This window comes from Medicago sativa, chromosome 1 (genome assembly GCF_051527215.1).
Source record: "Medicago sativa cultivar Bolivia chromosome 1, Bolivia_mono, whole genome shotgun sequence".
NCBI lineage: Eukaryota > Viridiplantae > Streptophyta > Magnoliopsida > Fabales > Fabaceae > Medicago > Medicago sativa.
In genome coordinates this window covers 65,542,830-65,567,020 of record NC_140749.1, presented here as the reverse complement: position 1 = coordinate 65,567,020, position 24,191 = coordinate 65,542,830, and the positions used below count along the sequence as shown (strand labels likewise).

The window sequence follows — 24,191 nt, the reverse complement described above, 5'->3', positions numbered from 1 at the left end:
AAAAAGAGACTTTTTTGACCAAATTTGAAAAGAGAATTACTAGTTTCTATATATTTGTTCTAAATTATAAGTATTTTAAAAAGGAAAAAATTATAAATTCAAGCCGCAATGTAAATTACTAGATACTTTTTTCCCTTCAAACATTCACCTGATTAGTGTATGTTTCGTTTCGCTTTTAAGTGAGACAAAATTCACTAATGCGGTGTATGATCGTATGTTTGGATGTTCTCTAAGGGTGAATTTGATTCACAAAACAATAAATAGTAGACAAAAGAGTGCAAGAGGATAGAATAGCATGACATACTGTACTAGATAGAGATATCAAGAGATAATATTTTTATGTTGTAAAATAAAAATGGTAGTATTTTGATATTTTTGATAGTTTGTATTATGGACAAATAGTTATCTCGTGGTTTAGTGAAGACCAAGAATTTCTGTTTTTGTTCAATTCTTACTATATGTTTTGTCCAGTCTCATGACCAGTTTCTAAATCAAGTAGAACATTAAAAAAAATTGTTCAATTTTGTCCTCTATTTTTTAGCAAATCAAAAGTGCCTTAATAAACTGATTCTAATTAAGGAAATTTTGGCCTCAAATTTATTACTCAAATCACTTTCATAAAAATGTATACAAACATAAATTATTTCATATTCAACTCACTATTAATCAAAATTAAAACTATAAAATCAATTTTTGTCACGTACAACCAAACACCACTTGTAACTTTTTACAAGTGGGACTTATATAAGGGAAATGTAGTACTACTATATAATTTCTATACCCACCTTAATCGCATCCCCCCTTATCTTTCTTCATTTCTCCACTACATTATCAATTACACTTATAGTATTGTCCTTCTCTTTCACGCCTTCCCTATACATCGATCCCAAGAGATGTGAGGAAAAGATCTATTTTTGTATAGTCAATGTAGTAATAGAGTAGTCTAGGGGTATTCATATGATGATCTAGTACTGGTTATTATTAATGTAGCATGCATAGGTCAAGATTTTGAATATATACATCCTTGTATATGTACCAACATTTGTAAACTTTAATTGCTAAAATCATGTACAAAATCTAGAGTTATAAATGTGCCAATCGATCCTAATTTTGCAGTTATCAACCAACTCAAAGACAAGCAAAATCCCAGGTGCTCAAGTTGAGGATTTCATTCAATTTGCATAACAAGTTGGCATTTCTTCAAAATATAACTATATACGTACATTACTCCAATGCAAGTGTCTCCATTTCAGTTGAGATAAAAAAAATTTGTTTAGAAAATATAAATACTTTTATTTATGGAGTGGCATGTGGACTTGGAACTATCACTATCAAGTTGGAGCTAGATAAATTGTTATAATTGTGAAACAGGTCATAATTGTGCAGAGGACAACAGTGAAATAACTCAGTCCCTATCCCGTTTCCTAACTACATTTAATGGTTCTTTTCTTTGTCTCAGATCATAATCACTTAATGAAAATTATTATTAGTTGTTTACATGTAAGTGTTCATTCAAAAGTCCTGCAGAAATGCTTGCAGCTGTTCAAATTGATGAAATTCCTAGCTGGAGATGACCTTAATTAATCTGCTATGTATCCTTTTATGTCAACTTTTTTCTGTCTGTGACATACTCCAAATATTGTACTAACATTGGCGTGTTTGTTTAAGAAGATTGAATATATACAGTTAAAACTCTATAAATTAATAATGGCAGGACCGGAAAAATTTATTAATTTAGAGAGTTATTAATTTATCGATAAATTAATAATTATTAATTTAAAGAGTTTTTAAGTAATTACACTGTACATACCAAACAAAAGGCAAATTAGTCTATGCCTCTTAGAATTACGTTACAGCGAACCTTGAGACTCAACGTAAATTAGTAACTGTTGTGTTCATATGCATTGGAAATCAATAATGACTTTTGAAGTACAGTGAATGTAAACAAGAGGAACAAATGTGTTCAATGTATTCTTACTATATTTTTTTTTTCAGTTTCTATGAATTATTAATTTATGATTTTCTTGGGACCGAAAATTATAAAGGGATCTCCCGAAAAATTATTATCTTATTATTTTATCAAGTTTTTCAATTTTTTACATTGGCCCAAGTCGGGACCGGACAAATTTATTATTTTAGAGAACTTATTAATTTACCGAGTATTAAATTAAAGAGTTTCTACTGTATATCAATTACTTTTGTAAAGTTTTTTATTTTCCATGGGGAGTTTTGCATTTAGTTTTCACATTTTAACCTTGATTAGTGTATATAGCGTATATTTTGATTTACACTAAGATCAGCACACCAGCTACCGTAATTTTGTAGCAAATTTACAATTGTTGAAATTTAGAGTCTAACTCATCTTTATAAAACCGGCTTGTGAGATGGGGATTGCCCCCACTTATATAAACTCATATTACGACCAACACAATTGGGTTCGGTTCGTGGACATAGATTTGGTTTGTCCGATAGCAGAAACCTGATAGGGGGTGGCCCAATGGATCGTGGAGAAGGCTCTGGTACCATGTTGAAATTTGGGGTCTAACTCATCCTTACAAAACCGGTTTGTGAGGTGACGATTGCCACCACTTAGAAATACATATTTAGGTCATCTTTTGTCCGATGTGAGACTTTTAACAACAATGTATATAAAAGGAAGCTTCTACATAGACATTAAAATTTTCCCTAATTTAGAGCTAACTCAGAAAATTTACCGCAAACCAAACATACCAAAAATTGATTTTGACATATTTAGATGATTAATATCAATTGCAATTTATCTTTTCCTCTAAAAGTGATTTTAATTTAAAGTTGTATAGGTTTAAGACTTTGGAGTGTACTCATGTTTTAATTCTTCTAATACCAATTTTTGTGGACTAATCCATATAAAGGGGAATGGTTGGATGATAAAATTGATCATGCGGATTAAATGGTCTTTGAATCGGATATCAAATTTAATAAAAAGAAGTTAAACATGTTTTTTAATTAAAACATGTCTTTGTCCTCAAACACTCTCACATTAGTATTTTTTTTTTTGGTCAGTCTCACATTAGTATTGTTAACGGGCATCAAACATAAACCAACTCACGTTAATTAATTTTGACATGAAACGTATTCTAGAGTCAAATCCAAATGGCTACTACCAATGCCAAAACCTGAATTATGATCTGATTTCTCTGATGAGTGATGACGGAGGTAGTGAGGAGGATATACTGTACTACGTAGTTTCGATGGATAAGACAAGACGTTTGATTGAATGAATCCAACGGTGGAAAAGGCAGTATAGGGAATAGAAATGAAAGTGGATCAATAGAATATCAGTCTTCGTTGAAAAGGCACAAAAATCAATGTTGTTGGGTACCTGACACGAAGGCAGTACCCACGGTGGCTAATGGCTATGATGCAGAGTCCAACTGTAAAACGTCTCGTCAACTGCCTAATTGTGAGTAATCAACTGTTTAAAGTGGGCGCCCTGTTTTCAGTGCTAACGTTAATACTGTTCATGCCACCAATAATCTCGAATAGTATCACCATTTTTTTACCACTCTAATAAACACAAATTTGACAACAGAATAAAGACATCAAATGCACTGTTCATATTTTTTACTTCCCGTCTCATCATAATATTTTATCCGTTTTACAATACTTGTCGTTTTTTAGGGAATTACACATACCAAGAAATTAAATGAATTTTGTTTTTTTGATGAAATTATTTGTGCTTTTTTATAATACTCTTACCAATTTTTTTTTGACAAAACCCTTACCAATTTATTATTTCATTATATTATTTCTCTCTACAATAAATATGTAAGGATAATATTGACAAACCAATCATTAATGTTGTATTTTTTTGACAAGTAAAATAAAAACAAAATTATTCTTCAAAAGCGATATATATTGTGAAACGGAGGGAGTAATAGTTTTAGGGTTATACACAGTTTTTAAGAAAATCATAAATTGAATTGTTTTCAATGGTTAAATCGACATAATTTATTAAAACATCTTTATTAATCATATTTAGCGAACTACTCAAAAGAGTACTAGTATTAATTTTTTTAAAAAGTATATGAATTTTTTAGATCATACAAATATTGATGAATTTGTGTCCCTTAGTATTTTATTAATTAACCAACAAAATTTAGTATGTAGGAGTATTAAATATTTATTTAATATATATCTTAATAACGACTTAGACTTTGTTTCAAGAGTTTGGAGGGTGAGAATGAGAAATACTTAGGTGACATTGAGTTTTGTCACATTATTGATTTTAGTATATTTTTTATGAGAGAGAATGAAAAATACAAGAGTAGGTGATTGATTAAAATAAATTATTTTAATAAGATATAATGATTGGTTAGGAGAGAGATATAGACAAACACATAAATGTCACAAAAACTCAATGTCACCCAAGTCGAACCCGAGAAGAGGACATATTTTGAAGAAGAAAAAAAGAAACAAATGAAAGAAATAGGTGACTTTGAGAGAAGAGAGCTTTCAGTATACATTTATCTTCATAATACAAAATTTTCTTCATACGTGGGAATTCAAAAGTTACAATGGGTGACGTTTTAGAGGGTTTTATGTCATTTTTTAAATTTTAATATATATTGTTACAATATTTTTTAAATTAAAAATATATTAGGCATAAGCATTAATTTACAATTCTCTAAAAAAAACTAATTTTTTAAAAAAGTGAAAGATTTCTAATAAAATTCTTATATTTTTCACAGCCCAAAGTTCTCCCCTCCCGTGCAAACTGCAAACAAAGTCTTAGAATATTTTATTCACCAAAAAAGTACAAGACATTAATAACATATTTAACATACTACTATTATTTCAGATTGACGATAATTTCCTTTACGGACCGGGTCACCTCAAGACACAAGTGCACACACAGACCATGATATGGATTGACCCTAAAATGCATGAGCATGGGGGTCTCCTTCACCCCCTACAGGCCATGTAGATCCTAGTTTTGATGCCAGTTCCCCGTCGTGATCTCGTCTGCATAGATCCTTGGTCACTTAGTGAAACTGATACAAGATGAGCCACCATACTGGAACACATTCACCAAAAGATTCCCTCCATAAGTCATTACCACTGCAACCATCCGACGATGTTTGTGATCCGGATGTCCACGTCGAAAGTGAGGGCACATTGTTGTCGTTTCACAATGTACAAGGGCCAAGTATTTAGTTCAAAGAAAGTATCAGCCTTAAAGCACAACATGACTTCAACAACTTGCTGGAAATGGTTAAAAAGTATATCCAGTATGAAGAGATGTTGGAGGCAAAAAAAAAAGGTCATTGACGTGAATCATGGAGCTTATAAGGGCCACAAAGGTAGTTATGACAGAGATAGGAACAACGTATGATACACTCTGCATCACCACGTGTACACCTATCACATTGCTCCTTGAGAATGCATCTTACAAGAGTACGCAAATGTAGAGTTTAGAGAAGAACGCATCGAGTTCCCAAAGAAAGTTCGTGACCATATTAGAGCATACAAAACAAAATACGACGTATTTCACTGTTGTCATAGTCACACAACTAAATAATACAACCAGTTAAGGGACACTGTTGAAGTTTTGATACCGAAGGGGAACTAATGAGATTTACGGCCGACAATATATGCAGTTCTTAGATATGAGATCCCCTCTCACTTTCTCTCAATCACAAACCCAATGATTGACTCAATCACGTTTACAATCAAATAGGAGAACAACTCCAATAAACAAACCAACTCTTGCAAGATGCACTAAAGTAGTATATAAATGCCAAATTACAACTCAACTAAGCAAACTAGCTCTATGCATCAAGACGGTACATAGAGAGGTATACAATTAACAGACGTGAAACCTATAAACTCTTTCTTCAAATGACGACTTTGATCGTCTTCATAAGGGTTTGATCTTCCTTATATAGCCAGAGAATGTAAGGGCTTTTTCTTCAATCGGGCCAAACAAACTAGCTGACAAAAACGTATATTTAGTCACAATCTTCTAGGAGCAAAATATATTATTACCAAATATGTTTAGGACATTTACTTCAAAAATACGACATAGCAACCGACATGTACAAGCTTCTAGAAACCACAACTTTTGGAGCACAAGCTACGTGAATAAAATCTTCAAACAAATATTTTATAATCTCATGCGAAAAACTAATCTTCCAAGAATGTGAAACGAATCACTTCACCTTAAGTTAAGATGTCGTACTTACATGTCTAAGACATTCGGTACAACATCTTGCTAAAACTACTTATTTTAACAAAATAAAGCCAACACATAATCAAAACCCGATACTTCCCATCCCAAAAAGAGCATTGAGAACATAAAGATCCCCAAGGAGGAAAATGATTACGAGGATGAGCCCTTAAAGGAGCTATGGTGGAATACTCCATGCCTGAATGAATGTGAAGTCTGTAGGAGTACAACTTTTCGATAATGAGTCTCGTTGGAAAGTTAAATACCAACATGGAATGCCTTCTATCATATCTTCGATGTTTAACACGTCTGACCAAAAATACGAATAATTCCACCCATCAATGTCATCTCAAGAGGTTTCTTGAGGTCGAGGGAAAATCATGTAATTTTGTCAAACAACAGTTGAAGGACAATTCTAACAACATTTGAAGATTCAAGTCATCCAAACTCCATATAACTACCAAACCAAAAACATGCAAAAGAAAATTCAGAAGGACAATTATGCTTGAGACGACATTAAATTCTAGAATCAATAAACTAGAAGAAATTCGCAAAAGAAGTTTTCTAAGTTAGTTAGAATAAACATGTCATTCATGCATGGTAGGAGTTAGTTTCTTTCCTCTTTAGGTATCATAATTATTCTTCATACAAAGGAGTCCATTTCCATTATGTAAAACTTGCTTACACATCTGTTCACATATGATAAAATATCTCACTGACTATTTTATTCGAACAATATATGTAACTCAATCATGTTTTTAACAATACAATTTCGTTTTACTTTTATCTTTACTTTTCCTCTCTTTTATGATTACATGTTCGCTTATTCTTTACATTTTTATGGCAATTTTTATCAAATTTTCTCTTTAAAGACTTGGGACATTAAACCAATCAACTAAGAACGCTTAAGGGTCTGACTTGAATCATATATTGATCATCTTCAAAGATTTTTGGGTTAATATATGTTTATCCCATGAAAAAAAAAGAAGTTTGATTCCAACCATGTAATTCGAAAATTATTTGATTTTGTATCTTCTTGGCATCAAAATTTAAGGTATTTTTCCCCCCAATAATTTGGGTGAATTTTGGTTGACCCTCCACCATATCATCGATTTTGTACGGTCAAAATTCATGAATGTCCAAAATCAAAGAATATTCAAATTCCAGTACGAGTCCTTCCCACCATCATAACCACAAGCCAGAATCAAAAAACTTCCAGTACGAGTCCTACAAGTCAGAATCACACAACTTCCAGTATGAGTCATTCCCACCATCATAACCACAACTCGGTTAACGGAGATAAATCAAGGAGCGGTAGATTTAAATGTAATATTGATGTCTCTTTTTCAAATACAGCAATAAGGTAGGATTGGGCATGTGCGTTCGAGATTAAGCAGGAAACCATGTCTGCTCAAAAACCATGTGGTTCACTCCATTGTGCTCTGTTGACATTGAGGAGGCCCTGGGTCTATATTATGCAATTCGGTGGATACATGCACTTCAGCTCACAAATGTTGATTTGAAAAGAGTAGCTGATTATTTTAACAAAGGTCGAGGAGATGTTACCAAGTTTGGTTCCGTTACGGATAGTAGTATCCAATTATGTAGTTCCTATTTAACAAACTCTCATGTCGAGTTTATTAGGAGGCAAACAAATGAGGTTGCACATGAATTAGTTAAGGCAGCCACATCTAGTACTGACTTCCGTATCTTTGATGAGATTCCAACATATATTACTTATTTAATTTTTAATGAAATGATATAATTTACTTTCCCTAAAAAAATAAAAAATCAAATTACAGAGTTAAAATCTAAAAAAAAATTTACACAGAGGGTAAACATATTAACCCAAGATTTTTTTAGGCAAATATCCGTTACATTCATAAAGTGTTGCTAATTTGTCTCGGATACACGAGTGATTTTTGCTTTTATATAAGTGGTTGGAACAAGGCCTTATTAGTTGGAAGGATGAACGCAACAGAGATCTCAAAAGGAAAGAGATTTATTGTAATAAGTAGTAATAAAATCGAACGAGGAGTATCACGATTTAACAATGAAACGAATTCATTGCATTTAAAACAATCCTAAATAACAACATGGCTGAAAATGTTATGGTGGCTGTGGCATAATTTGCTATAGGCATTATTGAGTCTAATTAGTATTAATTGTCGAACCGAAATGTCAAGTGAGGGTTTTATTTGTTTTTTTTTTGTTTTTTTTTGTATTAGTCTAATTAGTATTAACACGAAATTGAGAAAAATACGTTGTTTTATTTGTTTTTTTTTTGTATTCTTTTATAATTCGTGTAAGATATTATTTATTTTTTTGAAAACAATTCGTGTAAGTTGATACAATGAAAAAAGTGAGAGATAAACGTAGAATTATAGTACGGTGATGTCTACAATTTTGACTTTAAATAAAAGCTCGTTGTCAACACTAGAGAAGATGAGTAATATTAATTAGAAAAATGAATTTGTAAAATGCGTTTGATATAGAAAATAAAATATAGATTCTAGAATATCTTAAAATATTTTAAACCTTTACAAATTTATGCTATTGAAATAGTGACCAGCTATTGCTAACTCTATGTTTTGCCATTAAAGAAAAAAACTAATTCTACGCTTATAATTGACTTTAGTTCTAAAAATGGTGATTGGATACATGAAGCGGACTAACTGATGAAGGACTAGTCTCGTAATTTGATTATTTTAGAATTAATTAATTATGAAAGCGAAGGGCAAAAATATCCCGAGACACTAGTCTTTGAACAGTTGAATTGCGCCCACCCCGTTTTAAAGACCCGAAAAGCGGGAGTGTCTGCAAGGATAAAGGTACCCCCCATACACGATACATCCCATGTCATTCATCAGACTCTTTTCTTATAGACTGAGTTTGTTTTAGGAATAGTAGTTGTAATGGAGGAGGTTTCACCATCAAAACAACACAAAAGCAAGTAAAAGAGAGTGACATAACACAACACAACACAAAAACCACCATGACCACTAAAGTAAAATTAAACAACAGCAAAGAAGAAATGATAGACATTGATCACAACTTAGAAAAACATATTCACAAACAGATGGGGTGCATGGCTGGTTTGTTTCAAATCTTCGACCGTAACCATTTTCTTTCTGGCAAACGCATCTACAACAACACTAAAAGATTACCTCCGGTAATTCATTCTTCACTTTTTCTCTCGTCTCTTTTTTTTTACCTGGTATCCGACCCAATGACCGACTAATCTTATTGTTTGTTTTGGTTTTACAGCCGTCACCGGAGAAATCAGAGAAAGATGATGGCAAACCGGCGTTGTCATCACCGTCACCGGTTAAAGAGATCAAAAGTGAAACAAAACAAGTCCTTCCTGTTCTGGAACTTAAGGAAGGTACAAGGTCTTCATGGAAATTCTCAAGAGAGGCTCCTAGGCTTTCTTTAGATAGCAGAGCAGTTGTTGATGCCAAAGGAGGGCTTCACCCTAGAGAGATCCGAACAAATGCAACTGCTAATGAGAACGACGGTGATAAACAGCGTCGTTCTACTAGCAGTGTTATTGTTAGATTAATGGGTCTTGACTCATTACCATCGGATTCCGGCGCAAAGCTTCAGAGATCTGCGTCGGAGTCCAGAGTCTCGAGAGATCGACTTTCAGAGCCAAAATTGAAGTCCAACGGTTACACTCAACGGAGCAATGTCGGCTCGGGACAGATGAATAATCATAATCATCATCGTTCTAATACTAATTCTAATGTTGTTAATGTTAATAATAATGTTAATTCTTATGGTAACATTGATAATGGATTATGGAATGGTAGAGGTATGGAAGGAGGAAGAGGGAAGCAGAATAAGGGAACAATGATGGTGCAAAAGAAGAGTTTCTATGATTCTGCTGATTTCTTTCCTGAACCAAAGCACAATGATTCGATCTATGGAGAGATTGAGAAAAGGTTGAAGATGCGTGGGATTAACCAACCTTCTCAAGATCTCGACACACTCAAGCATATCTTAGAGGCTCTGCAGCTTAAAGGTTTGCTTCATTCGCAAAAACATGACCAATCTCCCATTGTCCTAATGAAACCACTGAGATCTTCTTCTCCTTCTCGGTTCGAGCGGTTTAATAGAACCGGTTATGATTCTCCTCCTCCGCATTCTTCTGTTCGGTCCAGTCCCCGTGCTCGTCGGAACTTGAGCCCAAGATTTGATGATCGAGCTCAAGTTAATTCGAGAAACTCAAGTCCGACCCGGAGGAATGTCCCGAACGTCGAGACGCGGAGGAGGGTTAGTAATGAGGGTGTTGATTCTAGAAGAGTGTCTCCGGTTAATTCGCCAAAGATAAGTTCAAGAAGAAATGCAACTGCTCAGATAGCGACAGGAGGATCTCCCAGGATGAGAAAAGTGATTGATCCTAAGGTGAAAATGTTGGGTGTAGCAGAGGATGAATGGTCCACAGTTTCAGAGAATAGCTTCACCACCTCCAATTCACTTACCGACACAGAGGTATATACAATAGTAGTTACTGTTTTTGTCTAAGTAGTCATAGTTCACAATGAGTTTGTCAGAATCATAGCGAGTCATAGAATCATAGCGAGTCATCGTGGTTTTGCAAAAACTAGTAAGTATAGTTTTCGCAAAACATGTCTACTCAAAATTTGCACATAATTTATTTTCTTAATTAATTTCCGAATAATTTTTTTTTTACTGAATTTGTATTATTTTTTGTGATGTAGAAGTATAAATTGGAGGAGTACAAAGAAGGGAGGAATCTGCTTGATAGATGTGATAAGTTGCTGAACAGCATAGCGGAGATAACAGCGGCAAACGAGTTACAACCTAGTCCGGTATCGGTTCTTGACTCGTCTTTTTACAAGGACGAGTGGTGCTCACCTTCACCAATTACCAAACGATGCATTGATTACAATTACAAAGGTAAGACTCGATGAGTCAATTTTCTATTGCGAAATGTGTAGCCTCTTTTTTTCTTGTCCTATTTCTCTTGGAAAATCCAAAACCTATGTGGACCAATCATTTTGACATCAGGGTTAATGACTTGGCATGACTTGTTTGGTTTTATACTGTTTCCTCAAAACAGCAGAGTCTGCTTCTTTAGTTGTACAATCACGTGGGGCTGAATTCCCAACGAATCTGTCACTTAGTTGAATCCATTGTGTAGTAGTGTACTTTTTATAAATAAATTAATATATTTGTGTGTTTTAGTTGCTGATTATGGTTGAAATTGTAACATTGCAGATCAATCTACGGAATCAGAAGATGATATGTGGAGTGCAGGAGAAGGAAAATCCGAGGAGGAGGCAAAATTGGAGGATTGTGATTTTGTTTATGTGTCGGAGATTCTACGAGTTTCTAGTTACTTGCCTGAAGATTGTGACATTTTCCTTCTACTTGAGAAGCAACAATTTCGTAAGGGGAAGGATACTTCAAAAGCTTCGACGCTGCAGAGGCGGTTAATTTTCGACACGTTGCAGGAAATTCTTAACCGGAATCAAAGGTTACCACCGTGGAAGGCGGTGTCTAAGGGAGAGGAGACACATCAGATTTGGTCAGAGTTTCGGAGGATAAGAGAGAGGGAGGAATCTGAATCAGAGGATTTGTTTGGAGTGATATGTGGTGTGTTGAAGAAGGATATGGCAGAGGAGATGAGTGGTTGGGGTGAATGGACGGTGGAGATGGGAGATGTCGTTTTGGACATCGAACGACTCGTATTCAAGGATTTAATTGGCGAAACTATACAAGATCTTGCTTCATTTGCACCTCAATGTAACAAACTAGAGGCGCTCCGAAGAAAGCTTGTGTTTTGAATTGAATTTCAATAACAGCATCAAAGAAAAAGAGGGAGAGAAAAATTGGTGGTGAAGTAAAGTAGAAATAGTTGCATGCTTTGTTCAAATTTTAGCGCGCTTGATTGCATCATTTTTCTTTTTTTGATTGCTTTGTAGTGATTTTTTTTTTGGTTACAAAAAAGTTTAGGTGGGTTCGGCTCCGGTCACCACCAGGGTCAGGGCACGCCTCCGGGCCCAAAGGGCACTTATAGAGGTACTTACAGATCACCCACCAACACTGCCCTCACATCGGCAGAGGGAATCGAACACACAACCTTCTGCAAGGAAGTGGTCCGTTCCTTACCAACTGAGCCAAGTGCTTTGTAGTGATTTTGCTTTTACTTTTGTTAATGACCATGACAAAATTAGGAATTTAAAATCTGACCATAACTTTATGTCAATATAAAAGGAAGTGTTGGATGATCATTGTTAAATTTGGTGGTTGGGACTTAGAATGCAAATGCTGCAATGCAATGCGTAATATGAGGATGTCAATTATAATGAACCTTGTTAACTAATAAATCATTTTGTTGCCAACTAATTGGCTAACTAATTGGCTAATCATCAAACTACCATGAACAAGAAACATAAAAGCTTAAGCAATACACTAATAATTAAGGTTTTTTACCCCTTGAATTTTGGCAAGCATGAGGTCCTACAGTGTTACAATAATGCAATGCAGCATTGTATCTGACTCAGTAGCGTGCAGCACTTTTGGGCTTTGAGGTACCCACTATGAACATAGTAGTATCAGTAACGTTCAGTACATCCTTTGTTATGTGTTTTTCTGACAAACGATAACGATAATTGAAATTTTCTTGTTGCCTACCCTTCATGGATATCAAACTTTGTTACCTATAGACCACACCTAATAAGTTGGTCTTGTCCAGTTTAAGGACTGTCATGAAAATGGTTGAATGTCTATAATTTTTTAATGGAAAATAATCAAAATAAGCAAATGAACAAAGTTAGATAAGGAAGTATCAACATTTTGGGTCCTCATGTCTCAACTATCAATAGTACCTACTCTTGATGTCTTTCTTTATACTATTCCTTACCTTATCAGTCTGCCACATATTCAAATACCCTTGTGCTTTCAATAAATGTCATGTCACTAACAGCCTTTGAATTATCATGAATGCAATTGCACATGGTTAGATAGATATTCATATGATCATATCAGTGTCATCATGATTGAAAATGTAACATCCAAAATTAATTAGTATATTACTTTTGGGTGATGTAGTATTATTACTACTTTTGTTATGCTTACGATAAACAAATTTTCATTCCATTCCCACACTTAAGACATGATTAATAATTGTGGGAAGTTATACCCTACACCCTTACATTTATACCTTCACCCCAACAATTAACTAAAAGTACCAAATTTACCCTTTATATAAAATAAAACCCAACCACACCCCACCCTTTTTCTGGAAAACGCACAACAATGTTCACCCCCACCTTTTAGCACAGCAAACAGTAAGAACCCTTCTTTACTCAAAACATTTGATTTGATATTTCTTTAACAGGCTTCAATTCTTGCAACCGAGAAGCATACACGTTGTTGGATTAAAAGTAAATTTAACTAAAATAAATACAATAAATTAAAAGAGGAGATAAGTGAATTGAGAATTGCAAGAAAGAACGAGCATGCCCAACCCAAAATCTGGAAAATAACATAAAACCACCCCAATTCTTTGATTCATGCCATGGCTTTCGTTGGATTACTCATAATCTAGATTTACAATCATAACACCCCAAATCTTTGATTCTTTTGAAACAAATACAAAAAATCAAGAGAATTGATGGTGGCACATGAAACCTTTTTCTAAGATTTGGGTTATATGGGGCAAGATTAGATGGGAGTGATTAGGTAGGTTTTTTGCTTTAGATAAAAAAAAATCGGAAACGTCAGTATGAGTTTTCCGAACTTAAATAGCTAACCAGAAATGTATATTAAAGTTTTCCAATAAAAAAAACATGTATTAAAATGCTATGTGGGGTGAACTCGGAATCTGGAGATTTTGACATTAAGGGTGAAAAGCAAAGGTGTAAAATGTTAAATTGTATAAGGGGTAAAATTGGATTTTTCAATAAATTGTGTGGGTGAAAGTATAATTGTAGGGTACAGGGTAAAATGTCCATAATTGTGCGGTCATTTAAGAGAATATGACGAAAAATACAGTTGAATGGAGGGACTAGAAAGTGTACTATTACTGGGCCATTGTAGTTTAATTGGTTACTTAATTAGTTATACAAAATAGTTACATTAACAACTTGATTGTAACATTTCATCCAATCCCATTTGTTGGTTCTCAAAAGTAGTATATGATCAGAACAATTAAGGACGTGATGCAGAAAAGTAATCCACAGTTTCTTAATTTTTTTTATTTCCTCAATTTTAGGATAATAGGTATGGACCGTATGGTACAATTCTGAATGCATACGTTTCTGAAATCTATCATGTGCAATATAACAAGTCCTTGACCATGAAATGTCTAAAGTGTTATACGATGCAGCAATATTTCAGTCATGGTGGGGCTGTGATAAATTTGGGAGCTACCTATGCAGCAGCCAGTACTGGAGTACCGGATTCTAGAGCCCTTTTCTCCATATGTGGGCCTAGCTGGACCATGCCCTTTTTTGCTGGAATTTTATAGAATTTCTTGAATTTTGCTCTCCACCCAGCACAAATCACTCGCACCCTGCAGCCATTCCATTTTTACCCCTGCGCAAGTTAAGTCACGCTGCGCATCTTAACATGCGCAAGTTGTGATTTATGCGTGACTTAACATGCGTTGCGCAAGTTAACTTGCACAACGTTAGTTAAGTCATTTATCAGCAACACAGAAACACATTTCCCTCATTTCTCCAACTTCTCTACTTCGAAAATTTTCCCCCCATATCCGATTTTCATCATTCTTGCACCATTCAAAGCCAATTTCTCCCACATTATCAAGTAAGTGATGATTACCCGACTTAATTGCATTTAACTTGTAGAAATTTTAGTTTTTTTTTTAAGAAATATGACATTTTTAGGTTTTTATAAATTTGGTTTGCATGTTAGTTTTGATGATTGTTAGTGACGAATTAACTTAGGAATTGTTGTTTAGAAGTTGTTTAGAGTAGAATGTGGTAGTTTAGGGTCTACAATTTGTTAGATTAAGGTAGTTGTTTGAAAATTGCACACCATGTGTTTGGTAAAATGTCTCAATGGTAATTATTTTGTTTTTTTGGATTGTGACTTATCAAATTAGTTAGTATATGGTTTGTTAATTTTTATTATAACATGTTTGACTGCAATGTGGTAGCAAATTGTTAATTTTTTTGGATTGAAATGACACTGTCGAAATATTAGTGTTGTTGTCGATTGTTAGAAATGACACAATGTCCGTGTGAAAATGTGTCATTGATTTTTTACTTCTTTAAATGTTGTGCAGATATGTCTAGGAGGAATACGTCTCAGAGACCGCCTGAGCCGCCTCAGGATAGGACTGACAGACTTAGGTTAGGGAGACCTGCCCCTACTAGTAGTGCACGGAGGGAGAAGCAAGCACTACGCCCTCCTATGGCTGGTCGAGGGAGAGGTGGGGGCACGAGACTTGCTAGAGATGGAGATGATGCTGCAGGGGGGTCAACGTCCCAGATGGGTCCATCCCAGACTATGGACCCGACGCAGTATCAGCAGCATTATGACGTCTATCAGCAGCCGCATGATGCGTATCCGTTTCATGAGCCTCAGCCTCACCAGTACCAGTTTGTTATTGAGGAGCCTGCTGTTGAGGAGCCGCCTGTTATTGAGGAGCCTCAGCAGAATGAGCAGCCCGAGCAGCCTCAGCAGCATGAGCAGCCCGAGCCTCGTTTTCAGGGGGTGCCGAGGGTGGTGTACGAGGCCGGTCCGGACGGCTATGTAGGGGGGCCTTCTGAACTCTCGCTTTTACCTAACTTTGGTGGACATGTGGCATGTAGGATATGAGTTGATGCTGATGTAAGTATAATTTAATGTTTATTTTACTTATTTTTTGTTTTAAAATTCAATTAAAATAATTAATGTTGTTTATTTTACTTCTTAGTGTTTATTTTACTTCTTTTACTATTTATACAACTTATTCTAATTATTATTTTACTTATTTAATGTTAGAATTAACATTTATGTTAGCATATATTTAATGTTTGTTTTACTTATTATTTATTTAACGACTTATTGTTTGTTGTGTTTTGTTTTTGTATTTCAGTTTCGAAGAAAACATAGGGTGAAAGGTATCTCCCACGGGAAGAAGCTGAGCATTAAAAATTTGGCATTGCCTATTCCGGGGGAACAAAATGAGTGGTTTTGGAGTGAAGTGAATATGTCCGGTCTGACTCCCCTTCTGACAAGTGGGTATGAGAACATATCTCACGGGTTTGTCTGTGCGATGACAGAGAGATGGCATGAGGAGACCAGCAGCTTCCATCTACCTGTTGGAGAGATGACCATCACACTAGATGATGTGGCGTGTCTCCTAGGCAATCCCATCACTGGGAGACTCCTTCCTGATAGAGAGTTAACCCGTGAGGAGGGGTTAGAGATGATGCAGACAGACCTACTGTTCACAGAGGAGGATGCCGCTAAGGAGCTGATAAAACAGGGTGGTTCTCACATCAATTTTGGTGTACTGAAGAGGCGATATGAGGAGCTCTTGAATAGGTGTAATCAGCTTCTTGAGGTTGACACAGTGGAGGAGGAGAACGAGCGAGCTGTAGTTAGATTAGCCTGCGTTAAGGCGTTTCTGTTGCTCTTGCTTGGCTGGACCATTTTTGCCGCCAAGAACAGCAAAAACATTAATTTGCTTTGGCTGCTTGCGCTGCAAGATATGGACGAGTTGGACAACTGGTCATGGGGTGGGATGGGACTTGCTTTCCTATATGACCAGTTATCTCTTACCTCCGACTCATCTGTGGCCTCCATTGGCGGTTACATGACATTGCTTGTGGTAATAATTGTTTTTCTTCTTTTTTACTTATTGGATCGTAAATGTTTAGTTGTTTGTATAATTCTTGCGGTAATATAAATATTTGTTTCTTTGTGTTTGCAGGGATGGACCTTGGCGCACTTCTCGAACATCATTCCGAGGATTGATGATGATGCCTACGACCCTACTGTTTCCCCGCTTGTGAGTAAATGGAAACCTCCCAGGGGCTTTATTGATCCGGGACACTACCGAGCTGCCATTGATTCGATGGACCTTTCTCATGTCACCTGGATGCCGTGCGAGAGACGACGACACCTCACGCCCTTTCAGGATATATGCTGGTACTCAGGATGGATCATGGCCGGCAAAGACAGGATGGTCCGTCACTTGCCAGAGCAGGTTCTTAGGCAGTACGGGTATGTCCAGAGAATTCCCAGGCCTCCTACAGACATAGAGGATCTTGCGGCGGATGATGTGGCCCATGCCTTCACTGAGTTTGCTCTACATGTCCTCAGCCATCAGCAGAGGGGTCATCCGGTTCCGGATAACCAGCCATGGGCTCATACTAGGGGGTACATGAAATGGTTCGTTAGAGTATCACATCCTATTGTGAACCCCCCTGCGGCCATTCCTGACTGCGCAGCTGATGCCCCTCCTCGTCCTGTCCCTGCTTACGAGGAGGTTCTTGTTGAGCAGCAGTGGGCCAGACATCCTCCGGACCCATACCAGATCATCAGAAACATCAGGGCTAGAGTGGACAATGCACTTGGGCATCCAGATGTGTTTGGTAATCCAGAGGTTCTTCACATCATACAGGGCATACAGTCTGAGTGGAGCATGCTGGAGCAGATGCCGACACCGCGGAGGATGAGTAGGAGTCCACGGGATGGACCAGCATGACTTGGCTTTTATGTTTTATGACTTGTGTAGTTTTATTTTTTGTTTGACATTTTGTTGGATTTCGTTGTACTCCGATTACACTTACGCTTTTTAGCGTTTTTATGACATTATCCGTTATGTTATTCGCTTATTTTATCTCGTTATTTTTCGTAATATAATTATGAGTTGATGTTGATTGAATGTATTATTGAATGAATGATGAAAATTCTGTTCTTGAATGATTGTATGAAAGAGTGATTGGAAAAACAGGGAGAAAAGAGGTTTCCAACTCTGCTGGTTGTATGCACAGACTGTGCGTGAGTTAACTCACGTAGTGCTTATTGTGTACGCAAGTTAACTCACGCAGTGTTTAACACTTGCGTTACTTAAGTTGCGCAACGCATGTTAACTAACGCATACATTTACACTTGCGTTAGTTAACATGCGCAAGGGTAAATATGGAACGGCTGCAGGGTGGGAGCAAAACGTGCTGGGTGGAGAGCAAAATTCGAATTTCTTTTGGCTCTTTATTCTTATTTTACATGTTAAGGTTTTATAATCCGAAATGTGTATTTGCCATTTTCTTTTATAAATTTTGAAAGCCATTAGAAAAAAGAAAATAAAAAAAATTGTCTTTAAATCACATTCTATCTTAACAGCAACATCATAATTCAACAACATCATTGATAGCTTAATACAACAATGTAATATAACAACAATAATAATTGTGACAACATAGTTAAGCACAAACATGATCAAACAAACTTCTTTGAAAGTATGTCTCAATTTCTTCATATGTCATGAGATGAATCAAACTTGTCATAATAGCATTAAGAAATCTCACTGAAGGAATTTCTAACTCGATAAGTCCCTTCAAACTATATTAACCAAATATAAGGTACAAAGTTCTCACGCCATTTTCACTCTGGGCTTTCATTTGGATGATCTGAACACGTCAATATGAATTGCTCTTCGGACGACGATACGTAACAAATGACCATCCTTCTTGTGTCGCTATGGTTGCAACAAAACCATTAATTTGGTCAAGTAGATTCTTTAAGCCAAATAGCATAACATTAACACTGATTCTAAACAAATAGGGTTTCCACATTGCAACTTGGTTAATGTTCATTTCTACTTGATAATAATTGTTTATTATTTTGTGGTGTGAAATGAAAAAAAAAAAAAAAACACAATTCACCAATTTATAGAAGTGTCTGCGAGTTATGAACCGTGAAAAAACCTTTACTTGAGTGGTTCAAATTTCATAATCTGAATTGTATCAAACCCCCCACTCCACAAGTTTTTACTCAGTTTGATAGAGTTTGTAGGTTATTTGGATGATTTCAATTATTTAGAAACAATGTAGTAATCGGATTTTTATTCATAAGAAAACAACAATGATGCAAGCAAGGACGAATGTATGTAGAGTGGTACGAAGGCATGTGCTTGCACAAAATTTTCAAATTTTCTTTTTTTTGAGTGGTATAATATATGTTTTTATACTACGAAGAAGGGTTTGCCTTCACGGAATTGGATTGCCTTCACACCCTTCAGCATAACCTTTCTTTCTTAACTCAGCCAATCACACAAGTTTTTTATTTTTGAGAGAGCCAATCACACAAGTTAAATTCTAAAAGTTGATTCCCAACATAAAAAAGCCTATTCAAATAAAGAACAAATCATTAATTTGGTCTCTAAGCTATCACTCTATTTTTCAAATTTAGTTCTAATTTATGTAATTATAATAAGTTGTCTCTAAAGTATATAATATTCGTCAATTTAATCTCTGTTATTAAGTTGTTAGTGACTAAATTGATGGAATTTCATATATATACTTTAGTGATCAAATTGATGAATTTCATATAAATTAAGAACTATCATTATATTTACGTAGTTTATGGACTATAAATTGGAAAATGAACGATAATTTATAAACTAAATTGATGGTTTATTCATTAAAATAAAAATAAAATACATGCAAGCAAATATTACAAAACAAAGAGGACACACCTACTAATTTTTATATGCGATGCCTCCACCGTTCAAAATCTCTAGATCTGACTGAATGCAAGTTGTCTTGCCTATCCTGTCTCTTGTATTTCTTAAAAAAAAAAAAAAATCTCACACAAACATACTCTGTAACAATTTTTAGTCCTTGATGACAAAAATAAATCGAGACATTTTTTTTTATCAATAATTCGAGACATTTTAGTATGTAACTTATGGATAATACTCCCTCCGTTCCTTTATAATTGTCACTTTTACATAAAAATTTTGTTTCTAATTAACTGTCGTTTTCAAAGTCCAATGTATCATTAAATGTGATTTTACCTATATTACCCTTAGATATTTATTGTTGAGAGAGAAATATATGAAATGAAGTATTAAATGATTAAGGTTATTATAGGAAAAAGATAAATTGTTGTATCAAAAGTAATAAAAGTATTAGTTGTCTTGTTTTGTGTAAAAAGTCAAAATGTGACAATTAAAAAGGAACGGAGGGAGTACTTGGGTGACATTGTGGTTGGTAACAATGGTCAAGCATAATATGACAAGTGTATAAGAAAACAAAAAAAAAAATTAATGAAAGAGAAAGAAGAAAGCCACTTAATTAACATTGTAGTTGACCAATGTCACCAACCACAATATTACCGAGTGCTACCCTTAACTTATTCCCCAACTTTTATGTTGATGTGTAACATTTGCATTCATTATGTCGGTCTACCATATCTCTGTCTTAGTCACTTGTCATGTCACCAAATTAATTAAGAGATAATGCAGTACTAGATAATGGTAAATAAATTGTTCAGTTCAGATATTTTAGTTCTCTATCTTAGCTATTGTCGTGTCACCAAATTAACACAATTTTTCTTCTTCTTTATTTTAAACCTCCTTCGCAAATCCAGCAAGGAATCAAAGGTATCAAAACCAAACTACATGAGAAAAGTGGTTGCAAAAAATATTACCCGCAATTTATCAAAAACTCGAAATTGTATATGATACGTTAAGAAATAAAATCCGAATAAAAATTGATTCAAATCCGAAGAATGAGAAACAATAACTTAGAAAGCAGAAATTGTATGACTAGTGTGACACCAAAAAAATGTGTGGATGAAACATTTCATTAAGTTACATGTTGGACACCTACGTAGAGGGCAATGGCTTGAATGTAGGGATTCCAACTCAATATAAATGAATTTGGAGGTGATGTGAGGAATAAAGTCAAAATGAATAAGAGTTAGGGTTAAGAAATATAAATGATAATGGAGACGGTTTTGGCTCATACAAGGACTAATTTGACTTTTTAGTAAAAGATTAATTTCACATTTATGTTCTCCTGTCACTGGATGAATTAACAACGATTTTTTTTGTACCAAAAAAAAATCGATTTTTTCTACATTACCCTTTCCAAATTTGTGGGTAATTACCCCCCTGCTTACATGCTTACAGGCACGGATCTAGTGTGGGGGCAATGGGGTCAAGCGACCCCACTTACCTCCACACGTGTATTGTATTTTTAACCCAAATTTAAATATATACCTAGTTTGACCCTCTTTATATAATATTATTGTTTTTACATACTCTATTTATTAAATATAAAATATTACAAAACTAAGAAGAATCCTAACGAACGTTCTAAGAGCACTAGTTAATAAATCAGAATAAGTAGTTTTTTTTTTATAAAAAGTTGTTATAATTATTATATCAATACAAATAATGCTTATTTTTAAGATAAAATTTTCTTTTATGAAATCTTTAACCAATTATCTCAGAGCATATCGTTAGCAAGACCATACAACTATTATTATAATATAAACTATTCTTATATTTGTTGAAAAAGGTTGTGACTGACGCTACGTTGGTGGTGAAAAAATAATTAATTATGGTTATATTATTTATACCATGCTAGAAATGGACAAATATTTTAAAAAAAATCAACCTTTTAGGGCAATTATAAATATAAATTGTATAATTTTCGCACGCTTACGCGTTTATAAATTTTTTATGATATAACTTGACCCCACTTATTAAAATTTCTGGATCCGTCACTGCCTGCTTATGGGGTAAAGGTGCAAATAACAAAAAATTTATGTAAATGATAATATAGGCTTCACACAATTTGATTGGTTGATATTATGAGAGGGTAAATATCCCCAAATCATGAGAGGGTAACATAGGTCTCACCATTAACAACATATATTTGCAAACTTGGGCACAAATGCTAGCACAACATATGTGCAAACTTATGCAAAATCAGACACATTTATGTGCAAACTCAATGTCTCATGTTCATTTTCTCCGCTGTCAATTTGAGTTGACTAATTTAAATTTTTTTTTTTTAAAATCTCATCCTGAAAAATTGAGGAGAAACAGACTCTCAGATCCCAAACCAATATCATCATGTCAATCCGAGTTGTTTTTTTTGATGAGATTGAGTGTTCATTCTTTTTTTTTTTCTTCTCATTTTCATTTAAAAAAACTTATTGGTCTGCATCTCTCCTTACCAAGTTACCAATCCCTATCTTCCACTATGTTATCTCTTTTTGGTCTTAGTTTGCCATCCCTATCAAAATCCAAAAGGATTAAGGTTCTTTGTCCATTGTATGGACAATCATTTCTCAACAATCAATTCATGTTATCTATCTTTAGGCACTGAAAGAAACTAAACATTGAAAAAGAAGGAAGATGGTTCGTTTTATTTAATCACAAAAAAAGGTCACATATATAGACTTAACCATGCATGTGTCATGTGTGAAAGATAAGTGGGTAAGTAAACTGGGCAGTGGCAGTCCCAGTGGCACATGCATGTCTCTGCCTTAAGAATTCAATAATAAATTTGTCCATTGGTATGGCTCTACTGGTTACTGTTGTTTCTTCACGCCTTGTCTCCTTTTTTGGGGTCCTTTGCTGTATGATAAATCAACTAATTGCCAATGCGAACTACTTATTTGGCATCATTTGCGGACTATGCTTTATTGTTTGTTTTTACCATGTACATAATTAAGATTTATGTAAATTTTTAGATACTCTAAATTTTACTTGGATACCATGGGTACCACATAGCAAAAATTATTTAAAATTTTATTTTATTTTTTAAATGAATTTATGTGAAAATATGTCATATGGTTGAATAACTCGATGATTGGTACATTCTCAACAAACTTCATACATATCACTATCATATCGTTGAATAACTCGATGATTGATACATTCTCAACAAACTTCATACATATCACTATCTTCGTCAAAGATTTATTAAGGTGAACTTAGTTTTGATACTTTTTACATTATTGTCACGGAAACATAACGATACACGTGACATTTAATATAGATTGTAATTAAAATCAAATATTTTTAATTATCCGGCAATTATAATTAAATGACAATATAATCAAATATTTACATTGACAATTTTTTTTTTCTGAATAATGGACCCTTTACGAAACTTACAGACACACACATAAACAAACCAAACATGCAAATGTAACAAGTGTCAAATTAGTATTAGTTTACATATATAAATCATGACATTTATTAACTTATTTTCCAAGAAATATCATAAAAAAAAACCCTTAATTCTTGTAATTGATTTATTTTGTAATTTAAAATTATATATTACAAATTGTTGTTTTAATTTACTAAGTTATTTTTTTATATATAGTTTGGATTTATGGATATTTTTCCACCATTTGTGAGAAGAGAGACTGTGGACCACTGCATGAAGATACTTCCATTGCGAGTAGGTGTAAAGCAAGACATTTCGTGGATGGTGGAATTGAGAAATACTGACAGAGGCTTCATCATGAATTGAGAAATTTGCAGAACTTAATTGTGATTTATATCTTCAACCTCTTTTCACAACTCATAAAGAAACTTTTTAGATCAAAAAAAATGAGAAGCAAATTTTGAGTGAAAAATACCCTAGATCAAACTCATAATTGCAATGGTTAATATATGTGATTAACTATAGCAAAACTTATGCTTTATTATTTTTATTCTTCAATCTACATAAAGTTTAAATGGAAATGTATTAACCATGTTACACATTAAGAGTATAACCAAATTGTTGCACTCCTCAAACTGCATCAGGATTCCATTGAAAGCATTGTATAGATCCAGTTTTAACCTTACATGGTCCTGATTCTTTTATTAGCCAATGGCATTCGGGGTCACATTCATTCTCATCTCGGGTTTGAACATAAATGTTAAAGTAGTGATTTTCATTAACCCATGAAAATCGACAAAAATATAAAGATTTCTTTATAATGAACGAAGGTACAAAACTGAAGACGTAACTTTCTGCAAAAT

The 24,191-nt window shown here is 34.4% G+C and overlaps 1 protein-coding gene across 1 annotated transcript; it reads left to right on the top strand.

The window, feature by feature from the left end:
• The first annotated feature begins 9,029 nt into the window (after window positions 1–9,029).
• On the top strand, window positions 9,030–12,145 carry LOC146956474 (uncharacterized). The gene is made up of 4 exons (XM_085729055.1): window positions 9,030–9,380; window positions 9,476–10,702; window positions 10,933–11,131; window positions 11,453–12,145. The coding sequence occupies exons 1-4, from the start codon at window positions 9,204–9,206 to the stop codon at window positions 12,019–12,021; spliced, it is 2,172 nt and encodes a 723-aa protein (XP_085585181.1). The 5' UTR covers window positions 9,030–9,203; the 3' UTR covers window positions 12,022–12,145.
• The last annotated feature ends 12,046 nt before the right edge of the window (window positions 12,146–24,191 follow it).